The sequence below is a fragment of the Genypterus blacodes genome, unplaced genomic scaffold (genome assembly GCF_046128005.1).
Source record: "Genypterus blacodes isolate CSIRO-AG114 ecotype Tasmania unplaced genomic scaffold, CSIRO-AGI_Gbla_v1 ptg000517l_1, whole genome shotgun sequence".
Classification (NCBI taxonomy): Eukaryota; Metazoa; Chordata; class Actinopteri; order Ophidiiformes; family Ophidiidae; genus Genypterus; species Genypterus blacodes.
Genome location: NW_027467272.1, coordinates 3,585 through 26,987, shown reverse-complemented (window position 1 = coordinate 26,987; position 23,403 = coordinate 3,585). Strand labels below are relative to the sequence as shown.

Sequence of the window (23,403 nt, the reverse complement as noted above, 5' to 3'; positions counted from 1 at the left end):
GACCGTGAACGCAACCGAGATGCGTTCAATGTCCTCTGTAACTCTCAGCACCACAAAGTTTAAGCCTGAATCAGATTCATCAGACCTTCCCAGAGCAGGAGAGGACAGAGCAGGAGAGGACAGAGCAGGAGAGGACAGAGCAGGAGGAGGACAGAGCAGGAGGAGGACAGAGCAGGAGGAGGACAGAGCAGGAGAGGACAGAGAAGGAGAGGACAGAGAAGGAGAGGACAGAGCAGGAGAGGACAGAGCAGGAGAGGACAGAGCAGGAGAGGACAGAGCAGGAGGAGGACAGAGCAGGAGGAGGACAGAGCAGGAGAGGACAGAGAAGGAGAGGACAGAGCAGGAGAGGACAGAGAAGGAGAGGACAGAGAAGGAGAGGACAGAGCAGGAGGAGGACAGAGCAGGAGAGGACAGAGAAGGAGAGGACAGAGAAGGAGAGGACAGAGCAGGAGGAGGACAGAGAAGGAGAGGACAGAGAAGGAGAGGACAGAGCAGGAGGAGGACAGAGAAGGAGAGGACAGAGAAGGAGAGGACAGAGCAGGAGGAGGACAGAGCAGGAGAGGACAGAGAAGGAGAGGACAGAGCAGGAGAGGACAGAGCAGGAGAGGACAGAGCAGGAGAGGACAGAGAAGGAGAGGACAGAGAAGGAGAGGACAGAGCAGGAGAGGACAGAGCAGGAGAGGACAGAGCAGGAGAGGACAGAGCAGGAGGAGGACAGAGCAGGAGGAGGACAGAGAAGGAGAGGACAGAGAAGGAGAGGACAGAGCAGGAGAGGACAGAGCAGGAGAGGACAGACACACAGTCCCAGTTTAGGTTCTCTCCACTCTGCTGGGTCACAGCTCCTCTCCTCCTGAAGGTCATCTGAGGTCAAACTCATTCAGGAGTGGCTTGTGGTCAGATGGAAATGTGGTGTGGAAAAACCGGTGTGTCTTATCTGGCTGAGTATGTGTGTGTGTGTGTGTGTGTGTGTGTCAGTGTTTCCATCCTGGTCGGTTCAATACACAAACCCAGTGAACCTTGTAGGTCTCTGCTGACTTGATGAGGTCAGAGGTCACCAGCTGATAAACATCTCCCCACACACACACACACACAGTTTAGTGTGTATTAACTCACAGCCTGAACACAGAACCAAACTAAAACCTGCCTGAGGCCTGTTTGAGTTCTTTAGATTTCATTCTGGAGGATTAAGAAGAAGAAGAAGAAGCATGTGTGTGTGTGTGTGTGTGTGTGTGTGTGTGTGTGTGTGTGTGTGTGTGTGTGTGCAGTACAGGTGATGTGTGCTAAGGTGTGGTTGTTATGGCAACACGTTCTAAAGCCTCAGTCGTTGTCCTCTTCACTCCCGGACGCGATCGCAGCCTTGAAACCTTCAGAGTCTGAAAGGAAACTGGGCTTTGATCTGAGCTGCTTCCTGTTTATTCACGAAGTCTAACCCTTATGGATGAGAGTCTTAAGTTTTATTCCTTATTGATCTGTTTATTTATGATACATAATGGCGCCGTACACACAGGAAACCTGTTGACATTTTGAAGAGAGAAGCATTTCTTCTTGTTTTCTCGTCGTCTCCTCTCGTCTTGTGTCTCTTGTACTTCCTGGCCTGGACGTCTTCACAGCTCCACTCTGGCTTTGGTCACCGATGTCGTGCAGATGATGTCACGTCCAGTCAAAACTCCAGGTCCCAGCCAGTCTCGTCGTCTGGCGGCGGGTCGTCCGTATCCTCGGGAAAGTAGTCGAAGTTGCCGTTGTCCAGCGGCCCGGCAACCTGACAACAACACGGGCGGTTAGAGACACAGAGAGGAGGGGGACCAGAGGACAGAGACGCTGAGGGACACTCACTGTGGGCGTGTACGGAGAGTCGATGGTGCCCTGGCGAAGGCCTTCCCAGTTGAAACCCTCGAACCACCTGAAGAGCAACGCTGTGTTACCATGACTACTGTACGCAAACACTGTCAGAGTGAAAGGAGGTCTTTGAGTCTGACTCACTTGTGTTTCTGAATGTCCTTCAATCCATTCTTCTGATTCCCCAGCCTCTCAGAGGGATTGTCCCTGCGAACACACACACACACACACACACGCACACACACACGCACACGCACACGCACGCGCACGCGCACGCGCACGCGCACGCGCACGCGCACGCACACGCACACGCACACGCACACACACACACACACACACACACACACACACACAGATCATGCAGTTGTCTGGTTTCTCTGTGTGTGGCCGTGTATGAATTACCTGCAGAGGCGTTTGATGAGGTTGGCGGCGCTCTTGGTGATCTTCTTGGGAAACTCCACCATGTCGATGCCCCTCAGGATGACGTTGTAGGTCTTCATGGGATCAGATTCTGAAAATGGAGGACTGGAGAAGGAGAACCAGAGCCGGTTAAACCTCCTCTGGAGTTTTCCTCCCTGCCTGTCACGTGTGTCACTGATCTCCTCAATGAGAAGGAGAGTGAGAGTAAAAGATCTGCAGAGATGTTTAGAACCTGTGTGTCCACCGCAGCACACACACACACATATCAGCTCCAGTTCCTCATAAAGATCTAAACTGAGTGAAAGGATCTCAACGTTTTCCAGAAGAACATCAGAGTCCAAACCTCAACCCGACTGAGACGAGGAGTGTCTGCTGCTGTACCTGCCGCTGAGAAGCTCAAACACCAGGATGCCCAGAGACCAGCAGTCGGCCGAGCTGTCGTGACCTTTGTTCAGGATGATCTCGGGGGCGACGTACTCGGGGGTCCCACAGAACGTCCAGGTCTTCTTACCCAGGCCCACTTTCTTAGCAAAACCAAAGTCCACCTGGAGGTGAGAGAGAGAAACTAATGCTGAGCTTTCACCCTCGTGATCTAAGATCACATTTGAGAGACGCTGCTCAGTGAGAGACGCCGCTCAGTGACAGACGTGAGGTTTGCACCAGCTTGGCGTATCCTCGCCCGTCCAGGATGATGTTCTCTGGTTTCAGGTCTCTGTAGATGATTCCTCTGGAGTGCAGGAAAGCCAGAGCTTCTATGACGCAACCCGTGTAGAAACGAGTGGTGCCGTCATCAAATGAACCCCTGCAACACACACACACACACACACACACACACACACACACACACACACATCAAATGAACCCCTGCAACATACACACACACACACACACACACACACACACATCAAATGAACCCCTGCAACACACACACACACACACACATGCACACACACACACACACACACACACACACACACACACACACACACACACACACACACACCTGTCTCTCAGCAGGGACCACAGTTCCCCCCCCAGGCAGGCCTCCAGCAGCATGTAAAGATATTTAGGGTCCCTGAATGTCCGATAGAGCCTGAAGAGGACAGAAGGAATGTTTAACCCAGACGCCCCCTGCTGCCCCCTGGTGGCGGAGCTGAACAGGTCTGCTCTCCTCTGGACCGGGCTGCTGAGGAGAGCCTGGTATTATATGAGATGCTGACTGCAGAATGTCTTCAGGGTGAGTTTGGCGTCTGACCTGATGATGAACGGGTTATGAGCCTCCATCATGATGCAGCGCTCAGACAGGATGTGGCCCTGCTGGCTGGTGTCCAGGATGTGGCGCTTCTTTAACACTTTCAGAGCGAAGGAACGCAGCGGGTCGCTCTTCAGCTGCACCTGAGCACACACACACACACACACACACACACACACACACACACACACACACACACTAATGCTGACGCAGAGGTTATCTCCACAGAGCCTCCATCTTTGCTGACACTCACCAACTCCACTCGACTGAAGCCTCCCATCCCCAGAGTGCAGATGATGCTGAAGTCAGAGAGCGACACGCTGGAGAAGAAGATGGCCTCCGCCTCCAGACTGCAGACGCAGAGAGAGAGCCTCAGTCACAATAACAACACACTCTCTCCCTCTCGGTGAAGCCTGAACGCGCCTTCACCACTCACTCCTCGGGGGCCTGCGGGCGGACGTATGTCCTCTGTGTGTGTGAGTGTGTGTGTGTGTGTGTGTGTGTGTGTGTGTGTGTCTGTGCTCACATGGCCTTCAGCTCATCGCTGTCGCTCTGCTTGTTGTTGACGTCCTCCAACCCTCCAATCAGCTGTTTGAAGGACCTGGAGACAAAACAAAAGAACCAGAAAGTCTTAGATGGCCGGAACTTCATCACCAAAGCAGGAGTGTGTGTGTGTGTGAGTGTGTGTGTGACGCTCACTCACTCTCTGTCAATCACCAGACACGTGACATCCCCCACCGCCGTGACGCTGGCTGTGCGGACGTCCTCACTGTGAGCAGAGGACACACATTAGTGTCACTGCTCTGTGTGTGTGTGTGTGTGTGTGTGTGTGTGTGTGTGTGTGTGTGTGTCACCCCTTCAGCGCCTGCTCCCCAAACCAGTCTCCTTTGGAAAGAGCCTTCAGATTGATCTGCTCCTCGCTGGCTGCATTCTGCTGGGTGACCTTCACCTGTGTGGAGGTCAGAGGTCAAAACCATCTGAGTCTAAATTCTGTAGGACTGACAGCTGCTTCTGCTTCTGCTGCTCTTCTTCCTCCTCACCTGTCCTTCACTGATGATGAAGAATGTGTCTCCTGTGGCTCCCTGGCGGATTATGTAGTCGCCGTCACTGTAATGAGTCTGAGAGAGAAGAGATGGGAGTGTGTGTGTGTGTGTGTGTGTGTGTGTGTGTGTGTGTGTGTTTAGAAATCCTCACCTCCTCCAAAACGTCAGCCAGTTTGCTGAGAACGTCCTCTGGCAGAGACTGAAAAGAAGGAACGCTGCAGGCCGAGCAGGAGATCTGAGTCATTATCTGGGTTTACAAAGAGCCACGATGAACTCTGACCTCTGTGTGTTCCTCTGTGTGTGTGTCAGTGTGTAGATGTTCTTCTTCTCTAATGGACCCTTATGGATCCATATTGTTTCTTCTTCTACAGCAGAAAGATAGAAGCTCTGCCCTCCACAATAAAAGCTCAGTGTCTCTCCCGGATTCACTCAGTGAGCTGCGTGATGATGTAATGACCTCTACACAATGACACAACTCACAGAGGAACAATGAGAGTGATGAGTTTGGATGTAAATGTCCTGGAAATCATTAATTTTGCAAAGTTGTCACCAAATCTCTTCTCTTCATCTCTTGTACCTGCGGAGGAAGTCTGTGTACTGCGAGTGTTTGATCAGACCCGTCCTCATCATGATGGTCTGGAAGCCCTGCCTGTCGATGGCCCAGAGCTTGATGTCCGTCAGAGCTAAACAGGGAAAGATGAACCGCAGAGAAACCAAATGGCTGTCACCACGTTGACACCATTCATCTGCTCACACTTATCAAGGGAAACTCCAAGGCCTGATGGGACAACATGAGCCGAAAGGACTGAGAGTGTGTGTGTGTGTGTGTGTGTGTGTGTGAGTTTGTGGTTTGGGGGGAGGTGAGGGGGGGGCGGGGGTTACCTGTCACAGTTGCGGTGCGAGTGCAGTTGTACAGGATGGCGAGCTCTCCAAACACTTTTCCGTGACTAATGGTGCACAGTTTCTTTCCTTGTTTCGTCACCTCGACCATACCCTCTGCACACACACACACACACACACACACGCACGCACACACACGCACACACACACACGCACACACACACACGTTTATGTCAGACAGGGAGAGGATTAGAGAAGTTAAAGGTAAAATCCGTCCAATCAGAGCAGCTGATGGTCCTCAGCTCTCGTTCGGACGCAGCGACAGCGTGTGAAAGACGATCTGTCCTCATAGAAACGAGGGCGGCAAACAAGGCGATTGTGACAGAAGTCCTCTTCAGCGAGGGTGTCAGGAACATATGACTGAGCCACACACTGACTGTGAGGTCACGTGAGGTCAGTGTGAATATCGCTGCCTCACAGACGACGACTGAGGGAGCAAACACAGGCAACTGCTGTCAAAAGCACTTGATAACAGAGTTGAGTGAAGGAACTAGTTACCATAGCAACTTTAGACCCAATTTGTCCTTGACATTCTCTCCGCTGACGAGCACTAAAACATTTCTTACAATATGTGAGAGTTTGTCTTAACTTTGCTTGTTTCCATTTCACATTTTTCGTAGATCAATGAGACCCCACTGGTGACGGCTGTGACGGTTGCTATGGTGACTGGAAAACCATTTTTTTTTTTTGGCATCTTCTACAAATTGTCCCCTTGAATTGTCCACATGACAAGGTTTGAAGTTGTGATCTCCAGAGGATGGACCCTGATGTTTCTGCTGGGTTCTTCACACTCCTGCTCCCCAGAGGATGAAGATTAGAAAACATGAAATATGAGGAGAACATTCAGGTTTCTGTCTTTAGACTTTAGAGTTTTGGTCTCGCTGATGACATTTCTGCCTTATCAGAAGAATGAAGAAGAAGGTGAGGGAGCATTGAGCTGCGTGTCGGTGTGAGTCTCACCTTCTAGCACGTAGACGGTGGAGCCGTCGTCTCCCTCCTGGATGACGCAGCAGCTCTTGGCCACACTGGTGGGATGCATGCAGTCCATGATGGTGAGGATCTGCACACAGGAACATGGGCTGCAATCTGTCTGTCAAGGTTCTGGATGAAGATCTAACAGGTCAGAGCACAGGAACTTGGCTGAAATGACTAAGATGTTAAAAACCGAAAGGCATCTTCAGTGTAGGATGGAGGTTTGGTTTGGACGTCAGAGCGGAGCCAGGATGAGATGTCGCTCGCTACGACTGTTTCTGTGACCTTTGGCGTGTGTGTGTGTGTGTGCTGCTCTGAACTGAACTGAACCAATGAAGTGGAAGAGACAAACTTGGGTGACCTGATGAGACGTCTGCTGGTTACCTGGCCCTGCTCCAGGTGCTTCATGAAGTCATTGTCCATCAGAGCCCTCTGGATCAGCTCCCTGGACCTGCACACACAAACACAGACAGTGTGTGTGTGTGTGTGTGTGTGTGTGTGTGTGTGTGTGTTAGAGTGGCTCTATACTCACTCATTGCTCTTGCAGTAGCTGGTGAGTGTGACGTCTGTGAGCTGTGAGGGGTCAAGGGCCGAGGGCTCTGCTGAGATGGCCTGTCGCTTGGTGCGCTGAGGCTCTTCGGGTGGCGCCGGTGAGTGAGGTGCCGCTCCTGTACACACACGCAGGCACGCAGGCACGCAGGCACGCAGGCACGCAGGCACGCAGGCACGCAGGCACGCAGGCACGCAGGCACACACACACACACACTGAAACACCTGCTGTCTACAGACCCAGAAAATGGAATTCATGTTTTCATTCATGTTGCTGTTTAGTGATTTGCTGAATGAATGTTAACCCTTTATCTGATATTATTTTAATCATTGAATTGGGCCAAAAACTTTTCTGTTGGGCCACTTGATTCTTTTTTAACTCTGTCTGTGATGTTTCTAAATGTTCTTGTCTCTTTTTCCCTTCACTGGGATTTAAATGTCAGTGTCTGGTGTGAAGCCTTTGAGTTGAGCTCTTTCTCTTTACACACCTGCTGAGTTCATATGAAGGTGGAGCTGCAGCTGATAAAGACCCTCCTGTTTTAGGAGACAGGGAGCTTCTCCGTCACCTCTGTGCTCTTGTGTCCTATGTGACGTATAGCGCGTGTATGTTTCTGTTATGGGATCCTAAGGCTCGGCTGGTGTGACTGCATACCTGCGCCCGGTGCGTGCTGCGATGCGCTGCGGTGCCGGTCCAGCTCCACCTGCAGCTGACGGATCAGATCATCTTTGGTGTCCAGCTCGAGCTCCAGCTCATCGATCAGAGCGTCTCTCTGCCGGAGCTCCTCGATCTTCAGCTGCAGAGCGAGCTGGAGGTCCCTCAGGGTCCCGCCGCACTTGGACGCAGCCATACACGCGTTTACCGGCCAGCGACCGCGTTAAGAATCCATACAAAGAAAAGTTAGACTCCGAGAGAACTGGAGATTCTTCATATATTCACTTCTTCAGTCAGAGGATCGACGCGCCTGCATGCGAGAGGATGAAGCGGGAAACCAAGACAAAGTTCAGAGGAGAAAAGAGCGAAGAGGAGGAGAGGCGACCTGAGGGCTGCAGAGCTCCACACAGCTGAGCCTGACAGCAGCGCCGCTACAGCGACTCTGAGAGCGTCACATGGGAGGATGAAGATGAAGCAGGGCGCGAAATCTAACGAAGATAAATTCACAACATTTGCTGGAGAAAATGGAACGTTAAGAGAATATAATCATAATATAATAACACAATATTATCCGAATATATTTAGAGTCACGAGCAGTTCCATTGCTGCAAGATGACAAATTGTGTTGTTTTCAAATCGTGTTGTAACGTGAAGTAGGGTGACATAAACGTGTAATAATAATACAAATACAATAGTATTTATAAAATTAGTCAGTCCATGTTCCAGGTGGAAGGACAAACTCAGAGACTCAGAGAGACAATCACAGAGACAGAGAAACACGACTTCTTCTTCATGACGTCAACACTTTATCCAACATAGAGGATATGAATGAGAAACCAGGATCATAACTCACAATATCATAATAATGTTTATTCAAACAAACAAACCCATTGTGCATGAAACGTCATGTTGCAGCGTCGCAGCTTGTTGATCAGGCAAAGGGCTTTGGCCTCCAGGATGAGAACATTCCTGCGTCTTCCTCAGCTGCCGCGTCACACACAGCTGACTGGTCTCTTCTTGGTGTGAATCAACATGTGAGTCTTCAAATTCTCTTTCCGTCTAAATCCTCAGCTCTGTCCTCAGCTTCACATGGCTGTCGTAGCGTCTGCAGACCAGCAGGTGTCATTGCACCCTTAATGATCATTCAAACACACAATCCAGTTCCAACAACTTACAGTCTGACCTTTCCAATGTAGTAGCTCTTCCTTTGACATAATGGACTCTTATGTGCTGACAAGTTGACTCGTTTATTTATTTTGGTGGCTTGAGGTGACTCTCATGCTCTTCAGTCTAAGTTCCTCTGCATGTTTCAGCAGGTCCTCAGCTGGCTCTTCTCCTGCTGCCCTGTGATCTTGAACATGAGTGAATCTGGTCTTCAGGCGCTGAGCTGAGCGTTTCCTTGACTGTGGACCGATGTGTGACTTTTCAAACTTTCTTTTCTTGTAAAGCTTTTACCACATTCGGAACAACTGAACGGTTTCTGTCCGGTATGACTCATCATGTGTCTCTTCAGATTTTCACTTTGAATGCATTTATAACCACAGAATGAACAACTGTAGGGCTTCTCTCCCGTGTGGATTCTCATGTGCACCTTCAGGTGGTCGTTTCTAAAGAAGTGTTTACCACAGAATATGCAGCTGAAGGGTTTATCGCCTGCGTGGCTCCTCATGTGCTTCTTCAGACCTGAATGTTGTTGGAAGTTATTCCCACAGACTGAGCACCTAAATGGTCTCTCTCCTGCGTGGGTTCGAACGCGTTTTGTTCGATTTCCCTTGTGGTTAAATGTTGCACCAAACCGAGAGCGGCTGAAAGATTTGGAGTCCTCGTTCCAGCTCACATCACCTACAGAGACATCATGTCTCAGAGGTCTCCTGGTCTCCTTCCTGTCATCTTCACTATATTCACTCTCAGGTCCAGACAGGTCCAAAGCCTTGTCCTCACTGACTGGTTGTAAAGAACTACCTGGACAGAAGGTCCTGGTTGATCCTGGTCCTCCCCAGTCCTCCTCTCCATCAGCTTCTGGTTTAGTTTGATCAGTGGAGCTGCTGCATAGAAGCTCCGCCTCTGTGTTCTCCTCAGTTTGGCTTTGATGAAACTGTGACAGCTGAACATCTGCTTCATCTTCTTCACTCTTCACAGTGACAAGGCTGAGAGTGAACTTGGTGATCTTGGTCTCTTCAGGACCCTGAAGCTGCTCTCCCTCTTGACTGCTCCAAGGCTCCTGATGTTCCTCTTTAACGTGTGTGGACTCTGGCTCCTCCTGATCCAAACTGGAGCTCCACTCCACCAACAACTGCTGAGTGTCTGCAGGGAAATGAAAGTCAATATTGAAATGTTCAGCAGTAAGTCCGTCAGAACACTGTGAAGTCATTGGCGATCAGCTGGAGAACAAAACAACAACAACAACAACAACAACAACAACAGGCAGGAGACCAAACGGCTCAGATTCTTATGAATGTGAAAACTGTGACACAACACAAACCTGCGCTGTGTGAATGAACTTCCGGGTGTAACTCCTCCCGCGGCGCTTTGTGTATCGGGTGGTTCTGTTGGGTTCGGGCTCGTTCCTGCTCGTACTGGTCCATCGTCCTCTCGAACAGGTCCAGGATCTCCTCCACCGCCGCGCTGAGCCGCTCGCTCACCTGCAGCCTCAGCGTTTGGAACTTAGACATGTTGACTCGATCAGTGATACGAACTCCGAACGGTGTTTTCGCTCAGTGTGAGTGGAGCCGCATCGTTCCTGCTCACTCAGACGCCCTCATGGTTCTGCTGCGTTCATCTCAGATTCGGTTTGGTTCCCGTACCTCGGTCGGTCGCTTTGAACCAGGGGTTCGGGTACAGGGGGCCCGGCAGGTCGCGTTTGTTTCTGTCTGAGGACGAGAAAACATGGAAAAGCGAATATGCGTCACACGTGAAGTTAGACGCACAGAGTAACGTAACTTCCGAGCTTTTCAGTTTCAGAATAAAAGCCCCAACCAGTTACTGAAGTCACGAGTTTACATTTACAAAGAAAAGCAGGACACGACATGACGTATGAGCACATTTAACTGTTTAGAGATTAAACATCTGAATTTAAAAGGTCTATAGATAAAAGACATCTGGCAATTTGTAGTCACTCTTACTCGGCTTGGCTTAAAAGAGACGAAGATATCCCGGAAGTGAGCCACCATTTGGCTGTCTCGCGCTCCTTCCCTAAGCTAGGCTAACTTGTATCTTCTCCGCTCGCTTCGTGGATCTAAACAGACGGAAACAACACGGAGTTCCTCAGAGCGACGGACAGCAAACTCTCTGTTCTCATGTGTTCATAAATGTGTGTGACTGGACGGTGCCGCTGCTATCTGGGCAGGTAGCTCACTTAGCTTAGCCTGCTAGCTTGTGAAAGTGAGTGACGGACACCAAACAGTGATTGTTCTGGAGCTACTATGGAGAAAAGTTTCCCTCTGAGTGAAAATGTCTAAAGTCCGCACAGTGAGAGAGTTGGAGAGGGAGCGACCGAGTGCGGCTGTGGAAGAGCAACTAGAAGAGATAAGAGCTTTAGAAGAAGAACTGACCCAGACACAGCAGGAGAACGACAGACTACGAACACGACTGATCGACGCTCTCAACCCTGAAGTCCGGCTACACAGAATAGGTTTGTTCACTCTCCAAAGTTCTATTACAAGGTGGAACTTTGTGAGACTTAAATACACACACACACACACACACACACACACACACACACACACACACACACACACACACATACACACACACACACACAGAGTTGGTTCCCCTCCAGTTTGTTGGGCTGTGAGCCTTTAACCTGCTGATTTCCTGCCTCAAAGTCAACTTCATCCCGCTGTGTTTGAAGCTGAGGCTTGTTTACTAAAGAACATTTATTATTCGAGGGCAGGTTGAGTGAAGCTTTATTTGAGCTCTAAAAAGGTTTTATGGGATATAAACATTCTGAAAGTGCTCACATGTTCTAATCAGCATTTTAAGATAACATGTTGAATGATGAAGGATTCAACTGTCTGCAATTTCACTGTTTTATTAATTCATATTTTCAGTTCTTGACTCATATTATCTAGTATTGATGCACCACTGTAAGACACAACACTCAGACCTTGATCCTGTACTGCACCCTGACCTCTCCACTTGTGTCCCCCTACAAGCTTGGTCAAGTGTAACCTCATATCTTATCCATTGTGTTTGTGTGTTTCAGCTTTGCCTTTAGACCTCCAACAACAGTTTGTGCAGCAGAAGTGGAGCCCCAGTCTGGACCAGGAGGAGCCAGATGATACACACATCAAAGAGGAACAGGAGGCACTCTGGATCAGTCAGGAGGGAGAGCAGCTTCATGGTCTGCAGGAGTGTGTGAAGAGTATAGATGATGAAGGAGAAGTTCAGTCATCACAGTTTTGTCATGAGAACACAGAGGCAGAACCTCCATCCAACATCTCAAGTCAGAATGGAGAGCTGAAGCTCCACATGTTAATCCACACAGGAGAGAAGCCATTTAGATGCTCTGTTTGTGGTAAAAACTTAACCAGAAATGGAAATCTGACGCTCCACATGCGAATCCACACAGGAGAGAAGCCGCATCGTTGCTCTGTTTGTAGTAAAAACTTCACTCGGCAAGAAACTCTGAAGCTCCACATGCGAATCCACACAGGAGAGAAGCCGTATCAATGTTCAGTTTGTGGTAAAAACTTCCCTGAAACAGGAACTTTGAAGCGCCACATGCAAATCCACACAGGAGAGAAGCCGCATAGTTGCTCAGTTTGTGGTAAAAACTTTACCAGAATTGGAACTCTGAAGCAACACATGCAAACTCACACAGGAGAGAAGCCACATAGTTGCTCCGTTTGTAGTAAAAACTTCACCACAAATGGAACTCTGAAGCTCCACATGCAAATCCACACAGGAGAGAAGCTGCATCAATGTTCAGTTTGTGGTAAAACCTTTGCCAGAAATGGAAATCTGAAGCTCCACATGCTAATCCACATAGGAGATAAGCTGCATCAATGCTCCGTTTGTAGTAAAAACTTCACTCGGAAAGGAACTCTGAAGCTCCACATGCTAATCCACACAGGAGAGAAGCCGCATCAATGTACACTTTGTGGTAAAAACTTCACTGAAAAGGGAACTCTGAAGCTCCACATGCGAATCCACACAGGAGAGAAGCCGCATAGTTGCTCAGTTTGTGGTAAAAACTTTACCACAAATGGAACTCTGAGGCTCCACAGGCGAATTCACACAGGAGAGAAGCCGTATCAATGTTCAGTTTGCGGTAAAAACTTCACTCAGGCTGCACACCTGAAGCTCCACATGAGAATCCACTCTGTTGTGAAACTATAGTTTTTCAGAATGTGGGAAGAGTTCAACACAAATCCAGCTGGAACCGAGCGGCTTCATTGGCCACAGAGCCAATCCCTCAAGAGATGAGTTTAGTTTTAGTATTCAATCAGTCATAACTTTAAGATGAGTTTTATGTGTTTTTTGTTGTTTTGTATTTGTAATCACACAGAGCTGTATGCTTCTTAAATGCTGTAATAAAATCAATACTGCTATTGAAGTCAAAGTTGTGAACATTGAGTGAATGCTTTGTTGGTGGTTGTAATAAAAAGGAGAAAGTGTGTTTGACACCACAGAAAGGCTGGGGGGGAAACATGGTTGGGCTTTTATTTTGAAAGTGAAACCGTCATGATGGAAGTGAGCTGCTTGCTCGCGGCTTGTTTCCTGTTTGTCTCTGTGTGGCTCCTTTGTATTTCCTCTTCCTTCTAGCGTGAAAAACAGAAACACGACGCGGCTGAAGAAAGTGGAATAAATGTCTAGAGGCCACATTACTTTATAACATTTCTATGTGTTTTAATTCTGTACCAAATTTTGAAATATAGGAGAAGCTGTGCTGCCGAAGAACATGTTCTAATGTTCAAATGTTCCTGTCTTTAGTGATACTGACATTATAAAGTGTTGGTTGTCTGTGGAGCTCTGAGTGACCTGTGACCTGTACACCAAGGAAGCTTGACAAACCTGGGCCTTGTGTGCTGCTAATGAGCAGGATGTGTCACCTTAATGAGGAGACGTCCACTCTTCCATAAACGGGCGTGTGTCTGCAGGGTCAGGCCTACATGAAGAAGATGGAACATCGGATACGTGATTCAGGTCAGAGGAGATTGTGTGTGGGTGCGTGTGTGTGTGTTGTCCATTGTTATGATCCTAAAGTTTACTGAGCCATTCATGTCAAACGCACTTGGAGTAAAGTTTTCTTTAGCATGATCACTGGATGAAGTTATTTGGATATCACCTGTGATCCATATCTTAGACTAAGATTTATTCTCATCGTTATTATGGCACACACAGCTGTTGGTGTTGAAGGAATCTCTCTTGGAATTTCCTCCCCAGAAGTTTCTTCCTTTGTTCCTTACACTTGAATGTTTTCTCTGGAGGTTTTCCTCATCTTCCTCGAGAGCTTTGGGCTTTAACCCGTTCATCGTGTTCGGTAGTACAGGCCCCAACTCAACCACGCAATAAAGCTCTGACCAATGCTGAACCCTTGTCAGAGTCAGATCCTGAGTGGCTCTACAGGAGGGACCGGACCAGTTCAGCAACAGACAGGCAGCAGAGTTCGTTGTTCAGCTTCTTCATCTTCTTTGTCTTTCGTCTATCTGCTGTCTGCATGAAGACAAGAATTCAGTGGAAAGAGAATGCTGGAATCTACTCATACTCCAGAACGGAAGGTGGCGCTAACATAGAGAAGAAGAAGACGCTATCCCGGAAGGAAGCTTTCGTTTCGCTGTCCCGCGCGCCAGGCTAACTTGTATCGGAGCAAAGCTCACTTCTCCGCTCGCGTCGTGGATCTAAACAGACGGAAACAACACGGAGTTCCTCAGGGCGACGGACAGCAAACTCTCTGTTCTCAGGTCTTCATAAATGTGTGTGACTGGACGGTGCCGCTGCTCTCTGTCCAGGTAGCTCACTTAGCTTAGCCTGTTAGCTTGTGAAAGTGAAGGGGACGGATACTAAAAATCTTGCTCTGAAGTTACTGTGGAGAAAAGTTTCCCTCTGAGTGAAAATGTCTAAAGTCCGCACAGTGAGAGAGCTGGAGAGGGAGCGACCGAGTGCGGCTGTGGAAGAGCAACCAGAAGAGATAAGAGCTTTAGAAGAAGAACTGACCCAGACACAGCAGGAGAACGACAGACTACGAACACGACTGATCGACGCTCTCAACCCTGAAGTCCGGCTACACAGAATAGGTTTGTTCACTCCCTAATGTTCTGTTACAAGGTGGAACTTTGTGAGACTTAAACACACACACACACACACACACACACACACACACACACACACACACACACACACACACACACACACACAGAGTTGGTTCCCCTCCAGTTTGTTGGGCTGTGAGCCTTTAACCTGCTGATTTCCTGCCTCAAAGTCAACTTCATCCCGCTGTGTTTGACGCTGAGGCTTGTTTACTAAAGAATATATTTATAATTAGAGGGCAGGTTGAGTGAAGCTTTATTTGAGCTCTAAAAAGGTTTTATGGGATATAAACATTCTGAAAGTGCTCACATGTTCTAATCAGCATTTTAAGATAACATGTTGAATGATGAAGGATTCAACTGTCTGCAATTTCACTGTTTTATTAATTCATATTTTCAGTTCTTGACTCATATTGTCTAGTATTGATGCACCAATGTAAGACACAACACTCAGACCCTATGACCTTGACCCTGTACTGCACCTTGACCTCTCCACTTGTGTCCCCTACAAGCTTGGTCAAGTATAACCTCATATCTTATCCATTGTGTTTGTGTGTTTCAGCTTTGCCTTTAGTCTGGACCAGGAGAGGCCAGATCACCCACATATCAAAGAGGAACAGGAGGCACTCTGGATCAGTCAGGAGGGAGAGCAGCTTCATAGTCTGAAGCAGTGTGTGAAGAGTGAAGACGATGAAGGGAAAGTTCAGTCATCACAGTTTTGTCATGAGAACACAGAGGCAGAACCTCCATCCAACATCTCAAGTCAGAATGGAGAGCTGAAGCTCCACATGTTAATCCACACAGGAGAGAAGCCATTTAGATGCTCAGTTTGTGGTAAAAACTTTAGCAGAAATGGAAATCTGACGCTCCACATGCGAATCCACACCGGAAAGAAGCCATTTAGATGCTCAGTCTGTGGTAAAAACTTTACAATGAATGGAAATCTGAAGGTCCACATGCAAATCCACACAGGAGAGAAGCCGCATAGTTGCTCTGTTTGTAATAAAACCTTTACCACAAATGGAAATCTAAAGCTCCACATGCCAATCCACACAGGAGAGAAGCCGTATAGTTGCTCCGTTTGCAGTCAATTTTTTTCCTCAAATGGAAATCTGAAGCTCCACATGCAAATCCACACAGGAGAGAAGACGCATAGTTGCTCTGTTTGTAGTAAAAACTTCCTTCAGAAAGGAACTCTGAAGCTCCACATGCGAGTCCACACAGGAGAGAAGCAGTATCAATGTTCAGATTGTGGTAAAAACTTCACTGAAAATGGAACTCTGAAGCGCCACATGCGAATTCACACAGGAGAGAAGCCGTATCAATGTTCAGTTTGCGGTAAAAGCTTCACTGAAAATGGAACTCTGAAGCTCCACATGCGAATCCACACAGGAGAGAAGCCGCATAGTTGCTCAGTTTGTGGTAAAAACTTCACTGAAAATGGAACTCTGACGGTCCACAGGCGTATTCACACAGGAGAGAAGCCGTATCAATGTCTAGTTTGTGGTAAAAACTTCACTCAGACTGCACACCTGAAGCTCCACATAAGAATCCACTCTGTTGTGAAACTATAGTTTTTCAGAATGTGGGAAGAGTTCAACACAAAACACCATTTGATTTGACTTCAGAGTGGAAACGTTAAATCCCTGCACCAATGGGACCCTTCAGCCCTAATAAAACACAGAACTGTTACATTCTGCTGCCTGGTGGTGACATTGTGATGTGAAAAAATGGAGAATGATTAAGAGACAAAGAAGTGTTACAACAACTGAATGAATATTGTGACAGCTGAACGCCTGACAGCTGAGACAAGAGAGACAGAGAAGGAGAGGGAGAGAGAGAGAGAGAATCCAGGCAGAGGCAGGCCACTTATCTGATCCTTCAACATCTTTTGATCACAGTGCCAACATGGATGTGGCCCTCTCTGGGTCTTTGTGAGGACTTGGTTCAGGGCTCAGACACCATCTCCAGCTGGAACAGAGCTGCTACATTGGCAACAGAGCCAATCCCTCAAGAGATAAGATCAGCTTTAGTATTCAATCGGTCAAAACTTTTAGATGAGTTTTATGTGGTTTTTGTTATTTTGTATTTGTAATCACACAGAGCTGTACGCTTCTTAAATGCTGCAATAAAATCAATACTGCTATTGAAGTCAAAGTTGTGAACATTGAGTGAATGCTTTGTTGCTGGTTGTAATAAAAAGGAGAAAGTGTGTTTGACACCACAGAAAGGCTGGGGGGGAAACGTGGTGGGGCTTTTATTTTGAAAGTGAAACCGTCATGACGGAAGTGAGCTGCTTGCTCGCGGATCGTTTCCGGGTGAAGACAGAAAGCAGAGTAGCGACGTTAGCTTGAGTAAAGAGTGAAAGTGGCTTCAAAATGTCCAAAGACCAGGTGCTGAGGATGGAAGTGCACAAGCGGCTCAGTGCAGCTGTGGACGAGGTGCTCGGGATCGTCCGGAGAACCATCGCGGAGTCCGAGGCGGAGGTTTGTCGAACACAGCGAGAGAATGAGCAACGTGACCTTCTGCTCCCGGAAGTTCAGCTTTGCAGCATCAGGGTCTGGGGGTTCTGGAGGCTCTGGAGGCTCTGGGGGGTTTCATCACTCTGGTTCCCGCGAAGAAGCAACACGGTGAGGTGAAGATCGAGTCTTCAGAGTTTCACCATAGTCCAACTGAGGATCACAAAGAAACAGAACCTCCAACCAGCAGCTCCACAGAACGTATCAAAGCAGAAGCTGATGGAGACCAACCAGCCGTGACCTCTGACCCAGGTTTGACCCCAAACACTAAATAATGTTACAACAGGATGCAGGTAAAGAGAACAGCTGTCATTATTTCACCACATGCTCTGTGCAGAGGAATGGTGAGTGTAAACGTGTCGTAACATCACGTTGCTGCAGTGGTTGAGTTGATAGTTCATGGTTGAGTGAATTAAGAATGATAATGTTACTGCTTCTCCTCTGCTCTTAAACACGTTAAACCCGCCTGCGTTTACCTGGGAGATCTTTGTCCATGTTTGTCATAATGTAGCATGATCAAAAAGTCCTGAAGTCTCAGAGCAGCAACATCTGCAGAGTCTCACTGAAACTCTGTGACAGTCAGAGTGAAGAATGAGTGGGGGCGCCATCTAGTGGACACAAGCAGGACCCTTACACTCATTTAACTTCAGGTCTGTGTGTGTGTGTGTGTGTGTGTGTGTGTGTGCGTGTGTGTGTGTGTGTGTGAGCACAGTGACAGACTTCAGGAAATGAACTTCTCTCAGTCTCAGTAGTTAAACTTCTTTGTGGGCAAATAAAAGAAGAAAAAGTCCAATAAAATCCATCCGGTTTCCTATAATGAGACTTTAGAAGCTCAACCTGAGTTTAACTCTTTCTCTAATATGGGAAAATTAATCCTCCTATTCCTCCTCCTCCTCCTCTTCCTCCTCCTGCCCGTCACAGTCTCAACATATTTACCATCAGCTGTTCTGACTCCATCTTTCCTTCCTTACAGACTTTTAGCCTCATGGTCTTCAGGTTGAATCCTCTGGACCCGGCTGACCCGGGTCAGACTGTCCTGGTCCTGATCCGTCCTCACCTGAACCCTGGTGTGTTTCAGCTTGACTCTCCTGCTGTCAGGTTCTAGTCCTCGTCCATCACGTCCCCCGGGTCAGGAGCAGGACTGAACCGGATCAGGATCAGGACTGACCCGGGTCACGATGAGATGATGAGGGGAGCTTCGACCTGAACTTCATCTTGTGATCTATATTTATATTGAACAGACTTATTATTGCTCCGTACAGAGCGACGCTGCAACATCTGTGCAGGAGTGAAAACATACAAGATACAAGAAAACAGAAATAGATCAACCACAGAGTGTTTCCTCTCTCTCTCTTTCTCTGTCTGTCTGTCTGTCTCTCCTCCTCTCTGTCTCTCCCCCTCTCTGTCTCTCTCTCTCTCTCCCTCTCTCTCTCTCTCTCTCTCTCTCTCTCTCTCTCCCTCTCTCTCTCTCTCTCCCTCTCCCTCTCCCTCTCCCTCTCTCTCCCTCTCCCTCTCTCTCTCTCTCCCTCTCTCTCCCCCCCCTCTCTCTCTCTCTCTCTCTCTCTCTCTCTCCTCTCTCTCTCTCTCTCTCTCTCTCTCTCTCTCTCTCTCTCTCTCTCTCTCTCTCCTCTCTCTCTCTCTCTCTCTCTCTCTCTCTCCCTCTCTCTCTCTCTCTCTCTCTCTCCCTCTCTCTCTCTCTCTCTCTCCCTCTCCCTCTCTCCCCCCCCTCTCTCTCTCTCTCAGGCTAAGTGAGGTCAGTGAGCCACACAGACGGGCATGGTGCCTGAGAGCCTCACACTGCCCATGTACGGTCACTTCCTCCAGCAGGAGCCCGGCCGCTCTGCCTGCTGCTCTGCCTTCTGCCCTGCCTGGCCCCTCTGCCCGGCTGCTCTGCCTGCTGCTCTGTCATTACTGCAGGCTGGAGCCCTGAGTTACAGTGGGCACACATGTTACCATGTTAACATGTTAGCATGATTACATGTAACATGTTACATGTCTCCAGCTCCTCAGGATTTAAAGTCTTTACTCTTTCATTCTACGCTCTACTGATCGTGTGTGCTGAGCTCCGCAGAGTGGGCGTGGCCAGCAGCTCACAGCAGCTCACAGTGACCAGAGGGTGAACGGGTCTGACGGCGACTCGGCTCCCACATCAGACATCCATCAATAACTTGTCCTGATATGAGAGGAGCACAGCGCCCCCTACAGCTGCAGAGTGAGTGCAGGGGCCAGGCGGACGTTGGTGTGAGGTCACTCTGAGGTCCAGAGGCCACGGCTCCTTCACTTCCTGTTTTATTTAAGGAAAGTTCCAACGCTGAGGCCCTTTAGTGGTCACAAAGTACATTTTTGCGACCGTCTTGAGTTACGCTGGACGCAGGACGGGCTTCTGTATGACTTTATGTGATTACACACACACACACACACACACACACACACACACACACACACACACACACACACACACACACACACACACACACACACACACACACACACACACACACACACACATACACACACATACACAGACACACACACACACACACACACAGTATGGAGCCTCACTGTGGTCAAACATATTTCACTCTGTGATTTATGTGTCTGAGCCTCACTGACATTCAGGGCCAATATGAAGCTGTGTGTGTGTGTGTGTTGTGTGTGTGTGTGTGTGTCATTGCTACAGTTTATAACTCTATATAAACACACCACCTCTGTGTGTTGTATTGTTTTGTATCCATAGTTACTCATTAACCTTTCTATCACAGCTCAGGAGCTCATGTTGTCATGTGTGTGTGAGAAGTGAAGCTGATCTGCCTTCATCTTCATCTTCATCCTTGCCTCTTGTCTGCAGGAGCTTCTGTTTTTTCCTTTTGTCCAATGGGAGAAGTCTTTTCTCCCCACCAGGAAAAACACAACACAGAGTCCAGGCGTGGAGCAGCAGGAGAGTTTCCACAACCTGAACCCAACCAGGAACCAATCAGACAAACAACAGCTGTGGTTTAGTTTCTATTCCAGGAAGCAGAAATATGAAGCAGAACCTCATAAAGTCACAGTGCTGTCTGTGTGATGACTCTGAGCAATGATCTCACACACACACACACACACACACACACACACACACACACACACACACACACACACACAGAAGACAAACATCACAGGAGACATAAATAAATGTGACATTTCATTTTTTCTGTATTTTTCAGACGCAGACTCATGAAGCAAAGATGAGACGGCAACACAAGTAACTGACCACACACACACACACACACACACACACACACACACACGCACACGTTTCCACTGCATGTATATGAGACATTCAGAGTCCAGCTGATGCTTGATGTGATATATCTAAACATATGAATGTGTGTGAGTGTGTGTGTGTGTGTGTGTGTGTGTGTATGTGTTTGTGTGTGTGTATGTGTGTATGTGTGTGTGTGTGTGTGTGTGTGTGTGTGTGTGTGTGTGTGTGTGTGCGCGTGTGTGTGTGTGAGCCTGCGTGCATGTGTGTGTGTGTGTCCGTGTGTGTGTGAGCCTGCGTGCGTGTGTGTGTGTGTGTCCGTGTGTGTGTGGGCCTGTGTGCATGTGTGCGTGTGTGTGTGTGTGTGCGTGTGTGTGTCTGCCTGTGGGGGCGTGTTAATAGCAGATACAGTAAACGAAGATGCGGAGGAGTTGGAGCCTTTAAAGACAAAAATAGAATTCCTGCTTGAAGCTTCAGCTCCTGGTCTGAGTCGTAACGGTGGAAAAGCTCATTAAACAGATTCATGTGTCTGAGGAAGAAACACAACGCTTCACTTCACTGCACTGGAATCATGGAGGCTTCAGACTGAACCCTCTGTGTGCTGTCATGGATCTCTATCCTATAGTAACTCTGACCTTTGACCCTGAACCCTCTGTATGTTGATAAACATGCAAGGCTTTGTGAGGACAAACAGTAGAAGAAGAACAGAGATGTGAGGACAGAGTTCAGCTGTGTTTTTCCAGAAAATCATTAGATTTAGTGAAGTGTCAGGGTGGCGTTGTAGCTTGTTGTGTCTCTTTGTTGACACATTGTGTCGCCGTCTGATTTTCCATAATGCATCCAACCCGGGCTTTCCCATCAGGAGCTGCCGTGTTTACACTGCAGGCTGGGAGGAACAATAGATAAGAGCTGAGGCTGAGTGAGTGAGAGCCACAATGATACAGAGACTCAGACCACAGTGACGCCGTGTTTGGCTGAGGTCACTTTGTTGTTATAAGAACCAAACAAAACTCAAGAATCAGCATCAGCAGGTCACTGAGGTGAACTACAGCTGAACCTGGGGGGGGGGGGTCAATCTACGGCCCGGGGTCCTAGATCAGGACCAAAAGAAGAAATGGCGTGTCAGGCAGGGAACAGCGCCATCTACTGTGCACAGCTTTGTTTTGGGGATTGTAGGAGAAAATGAGGTTAAAACAATTATAAACAACTTCCTGTAGAGTTCGTGTCATGAAGGCCAACAAAAAAACCTAAAAAGAGTGAAAATGTTTGTTTAGTCCCACAGTGACCGCGCTCCTACATGTAGGACTGATTGACTGATTGAGGTCATAACAGATAAATGACATCATCATTGTCCTGCTGCTCTGGTTTCTTCTTCTCTCCTCTGTGCTGAGTAGCTGTCTCCTCTCATCAGAGGCTCTGCCCACAACACGACCACGGCGTCCATCCTCACGGACACAAATACCCCCACGCTGCCTCTGCACGGCCACACCCTCACACAAATATAGCTCAGACCAGACGGCCCGTTTGAGTCCAGACTTCCCGGCCTAAAATGCAGCGAGCGGCCCTGAGGAGCGGCTCTAGCGTGATGTAAAGCCTCTGAACCGAGGAGTCCAAACAGAACGCACGCCGACACGCAGCAGGTTAAACTCCCAGCCAACTGAAGGGTTTCTTTGAAGGGTGTTAATGTACGGCTCTCTTCTGATTGGTCAATCATGGCATTATGCTGTCAATATTTTTTATCAAAGACTGAAGCTGCTCTCAGGGTCCTGCTGCTCCTGGCTCATGTGTGTGTGTGTGTGTGTGTGTGCAGGACTCCAGCTGCAGGACTCCAGATTTGTTTCCTCAACATTCTCCTGCTGCGTTTACAAAAACATGGGTGTTGCATAAGAGCTGCACTTATATCTGCTGAGATGCGGCTCCACCCTCACTAAACCCGGAGTGCATTGAGCTCCATCCCCAGACGGCTGAAACAACAACACACACATTACATCTCGGCTGAGTCCAAACCGAGCTGAGCCTCCTGAAGACGCGAGATCTTAACACGTCAATCACCCGGGATACGGCGCTGCGTGTGTGTGGGCGGGCTTTACCCACCCTCACTCCTCGCCTCACACACACACACACACACACACACACACACACACACACACACACACACACACACACACACACTTTCTCTTTAATTACAACAGGAATGTCTGAGGAGAGTGGGAGACGTGTAGGGAAACACCCTGAGCTCCTGGCACAGACAGGAAGTTCAACATATATATTTCTGAGCGGTAATTGCTGCGTCGTCCTGCTGCGTGTCGCTGCGCCTCAAAGTGGAGCAGATCTGTGTGTAAAACATCCTCAGAAGAAACCTCAAATTTGCACCTTGGTGGAGGTCGGGGAGGTTCTGACCAGGCGTCCCTCCACCCGTCCCTCCACCCGTCCCTCACCCGTCCCTCCACCCGTCCCTCCACCCGTCCCTCCCCCCGTCCCTCCACCCGTCCCTCACCCGTCCCTCCACCCGTCCCTCACCCGTCCCTCACCCGTCCCTCCACCCGTCCCTCCACCCGTCCCTCACCCGTCCCTCCACCCGTCCCTCCACCCGTCCCTCCACCCGTCCCTCACCCGTCCCTCACCCATCCCTCCACCCGTCCCTCCACCCATCCCTCCACCCGTCCCTCACCCGTCCCTCCACCCGTCCCTCACCCGTCCCTCCACCCGTCCCTCCACCCGTCCCTCCACCCGTCCCTCACCCGTCCCTCCACCCGTCCCTCACCCATC

The 23,403-nt window shown here is 48.9% G+C and overlaps 3 protein-coding genes across 5 annotated transcripts; 1 reads left to right on the top strand and 2 right to left on the bottom strand.

Moving 5' to 3' along the window:
* Positions 1 to 1,477: 1,477 nt before the first annotated feature.
* LOC142990363 (cGMP-dependent protein kinase 1-like) lies at positions 1,478 to 7,887 on the bottom strand. The gene is made up of 20 exons (XM_076140131.1): positions 7,625 to 7,887; positions 6,956 to 7,091; positions 6,808 to 6,874; positions 6,412 to 6,511; positions 5,434 to 5,547; positions 5,129 to 5,234; positions 4,703 to 4,766; positions 4,549 to 4,626; positions 4,363 to 4,457; positions 4,212 to 4,277; positions 4,035 to 4,109; positions 3,762 to 3,858; positions 3,512 to 3,651; positions 3,260 to 3,349; positions 2,917 to 3,058; positions 2,638 to 2,801; positions 2,239 to 2,361; positions 1,981 to 2,043; positions 1,834 to 1,900; positions 1,478 to 1,759 (listed from the first exon to the last, which is right to left on the bottom strand). The coding sequence occupies exons 1-20, from the start codon at positions 7,818 to 7,820 to the stop codon at positions 1,661 to 1,663; spliced, it is 2,082 nt and encodes a 693-aa protein (XP_075996246.1). The 5' UTR covers positions 7,821 to 7,887; the 3' UTR covers positions 1,478 to 1,660.
* A 501-nt stretch (positions 7,888 to 8,388) lies between these two features.
* LOC142990362 (uncharacterized) lies at positions 8,389 to 11,264 on the bottom strand. 2 transcript variants are annotated; one of them, XM_076140127.1, is made up of 3 exons: positions 11,176 to 11,264; positions 10,107 to 10,494; positions 8,389 to 9,928 (listed from the first exon to the last, which is right to left on the bottom strand). In XM_076140127.1, the coding sequence occupies exons 2-3, from the start codon at positions 10,294 to 10,296 to the stop codon at positions 9,000 to 9,002; spliced, it is 1,119 nt and encodes a 372-aa protein (XP_075996242.1). In that variant the 5' UTR covers positions 10,297 to 10,494; positions 11,176 to 11,264; the 3' UTR covers positions 8,389 to 8,999. The 2 variants fall into 2 exon arrangements, with proteins under 2 accessions (XP_075996242.1, XP_075996243.1); XM_076140128.1 differs by lacking the exon at positions 11,176 to 11,264 and having other exon boundaries at positions 10,107 to 10,543.
* LOC142990361 (uncharacterized) lies at positions 10,611 to 16,571 on the top strand. 2 transcript variants are annotated; one of them, XM_076140126.1, is made up of 3 exons: positions 10,611 to 11,255; positions 11,829 to 11,893; positions 15,462 to 16,571. In XM_076140126.1, the coding sequence occupies exons 1-3, from the start codon at positions 11,075 to 11,077 to the stop codon at positions 16,446 to 16,448; spliced, it is 1,233 nt and encodes a 410-aa protein (XP_075996241.1). In that variant the 5' UTR covers positions 10,611 to 11,074; the 3' UTR covers positions 16,449 to 16,571. The 2 variants fall into 2 exon arrangements, with proteins under 2 accessions (XP_075996241.1, XP_075996240.1); XM_076140125.1 differs by lacking the exon at positions 15,462 to 16,571 and having other exon boundaries at positions 10,617 to 11,255; positions 11,829 to 13,727.
* The last annotated feature ends 6,832 nt before the right edge of the window (positions 16,572 to 23,403 follow it).

Coding starts and splice junctions, on each gene's coding strand:
- LOC142990363 (XM_076140131.1), bottom strand. CDS start 7,820: ATGGCTGCGTCCAAGTGCGGCGGGACCCTGAGGGACCTCCAGCTCGCT. Junction 4,767..5,128: donor TACACAGACTTCCTCCGCAG/GTACAAGAGATG, acceptor CTCGGCCTGCAG/CGTTCCTTCTTTTCAGTCTC. Junction 1,760..1,833: donor ACTCTCCGTACACGCCCACA/GTGAGTGTCCCT, acceptor TGTTGTTGTCAG/GTTGCCGGGCCGCTGGACAA.
- LOC142990362 (XM_076140127.1), bottom strand. CDS start 10,296: ATGTCTAAGTTCCAAACGCTGAGGCTGCAGGTGAGCGAGCGGCTCAGC. Junction 9,929..10,106: donor AGTTCATTCACACAGCGCAG/GTTTGTGTTGTG, acceptor ATTTCCCTGCAG/ACACTCAGCAGTTGTTGGTG.
- LOC142990361 (XM_076140125.1), top strand. CDS start 11,075: ATGTCTAAAGTCCGCACAGTGAGAGAGTTGGAGAGGGAGCGACCGAGT. Junction 11,256..11,828: donor AGTCCGGCTACACAGAATAG/GTTTGTTCACTC, acceptor TGTGTGTTTCAG/CTTTGCCTTTAGACCTCCAA.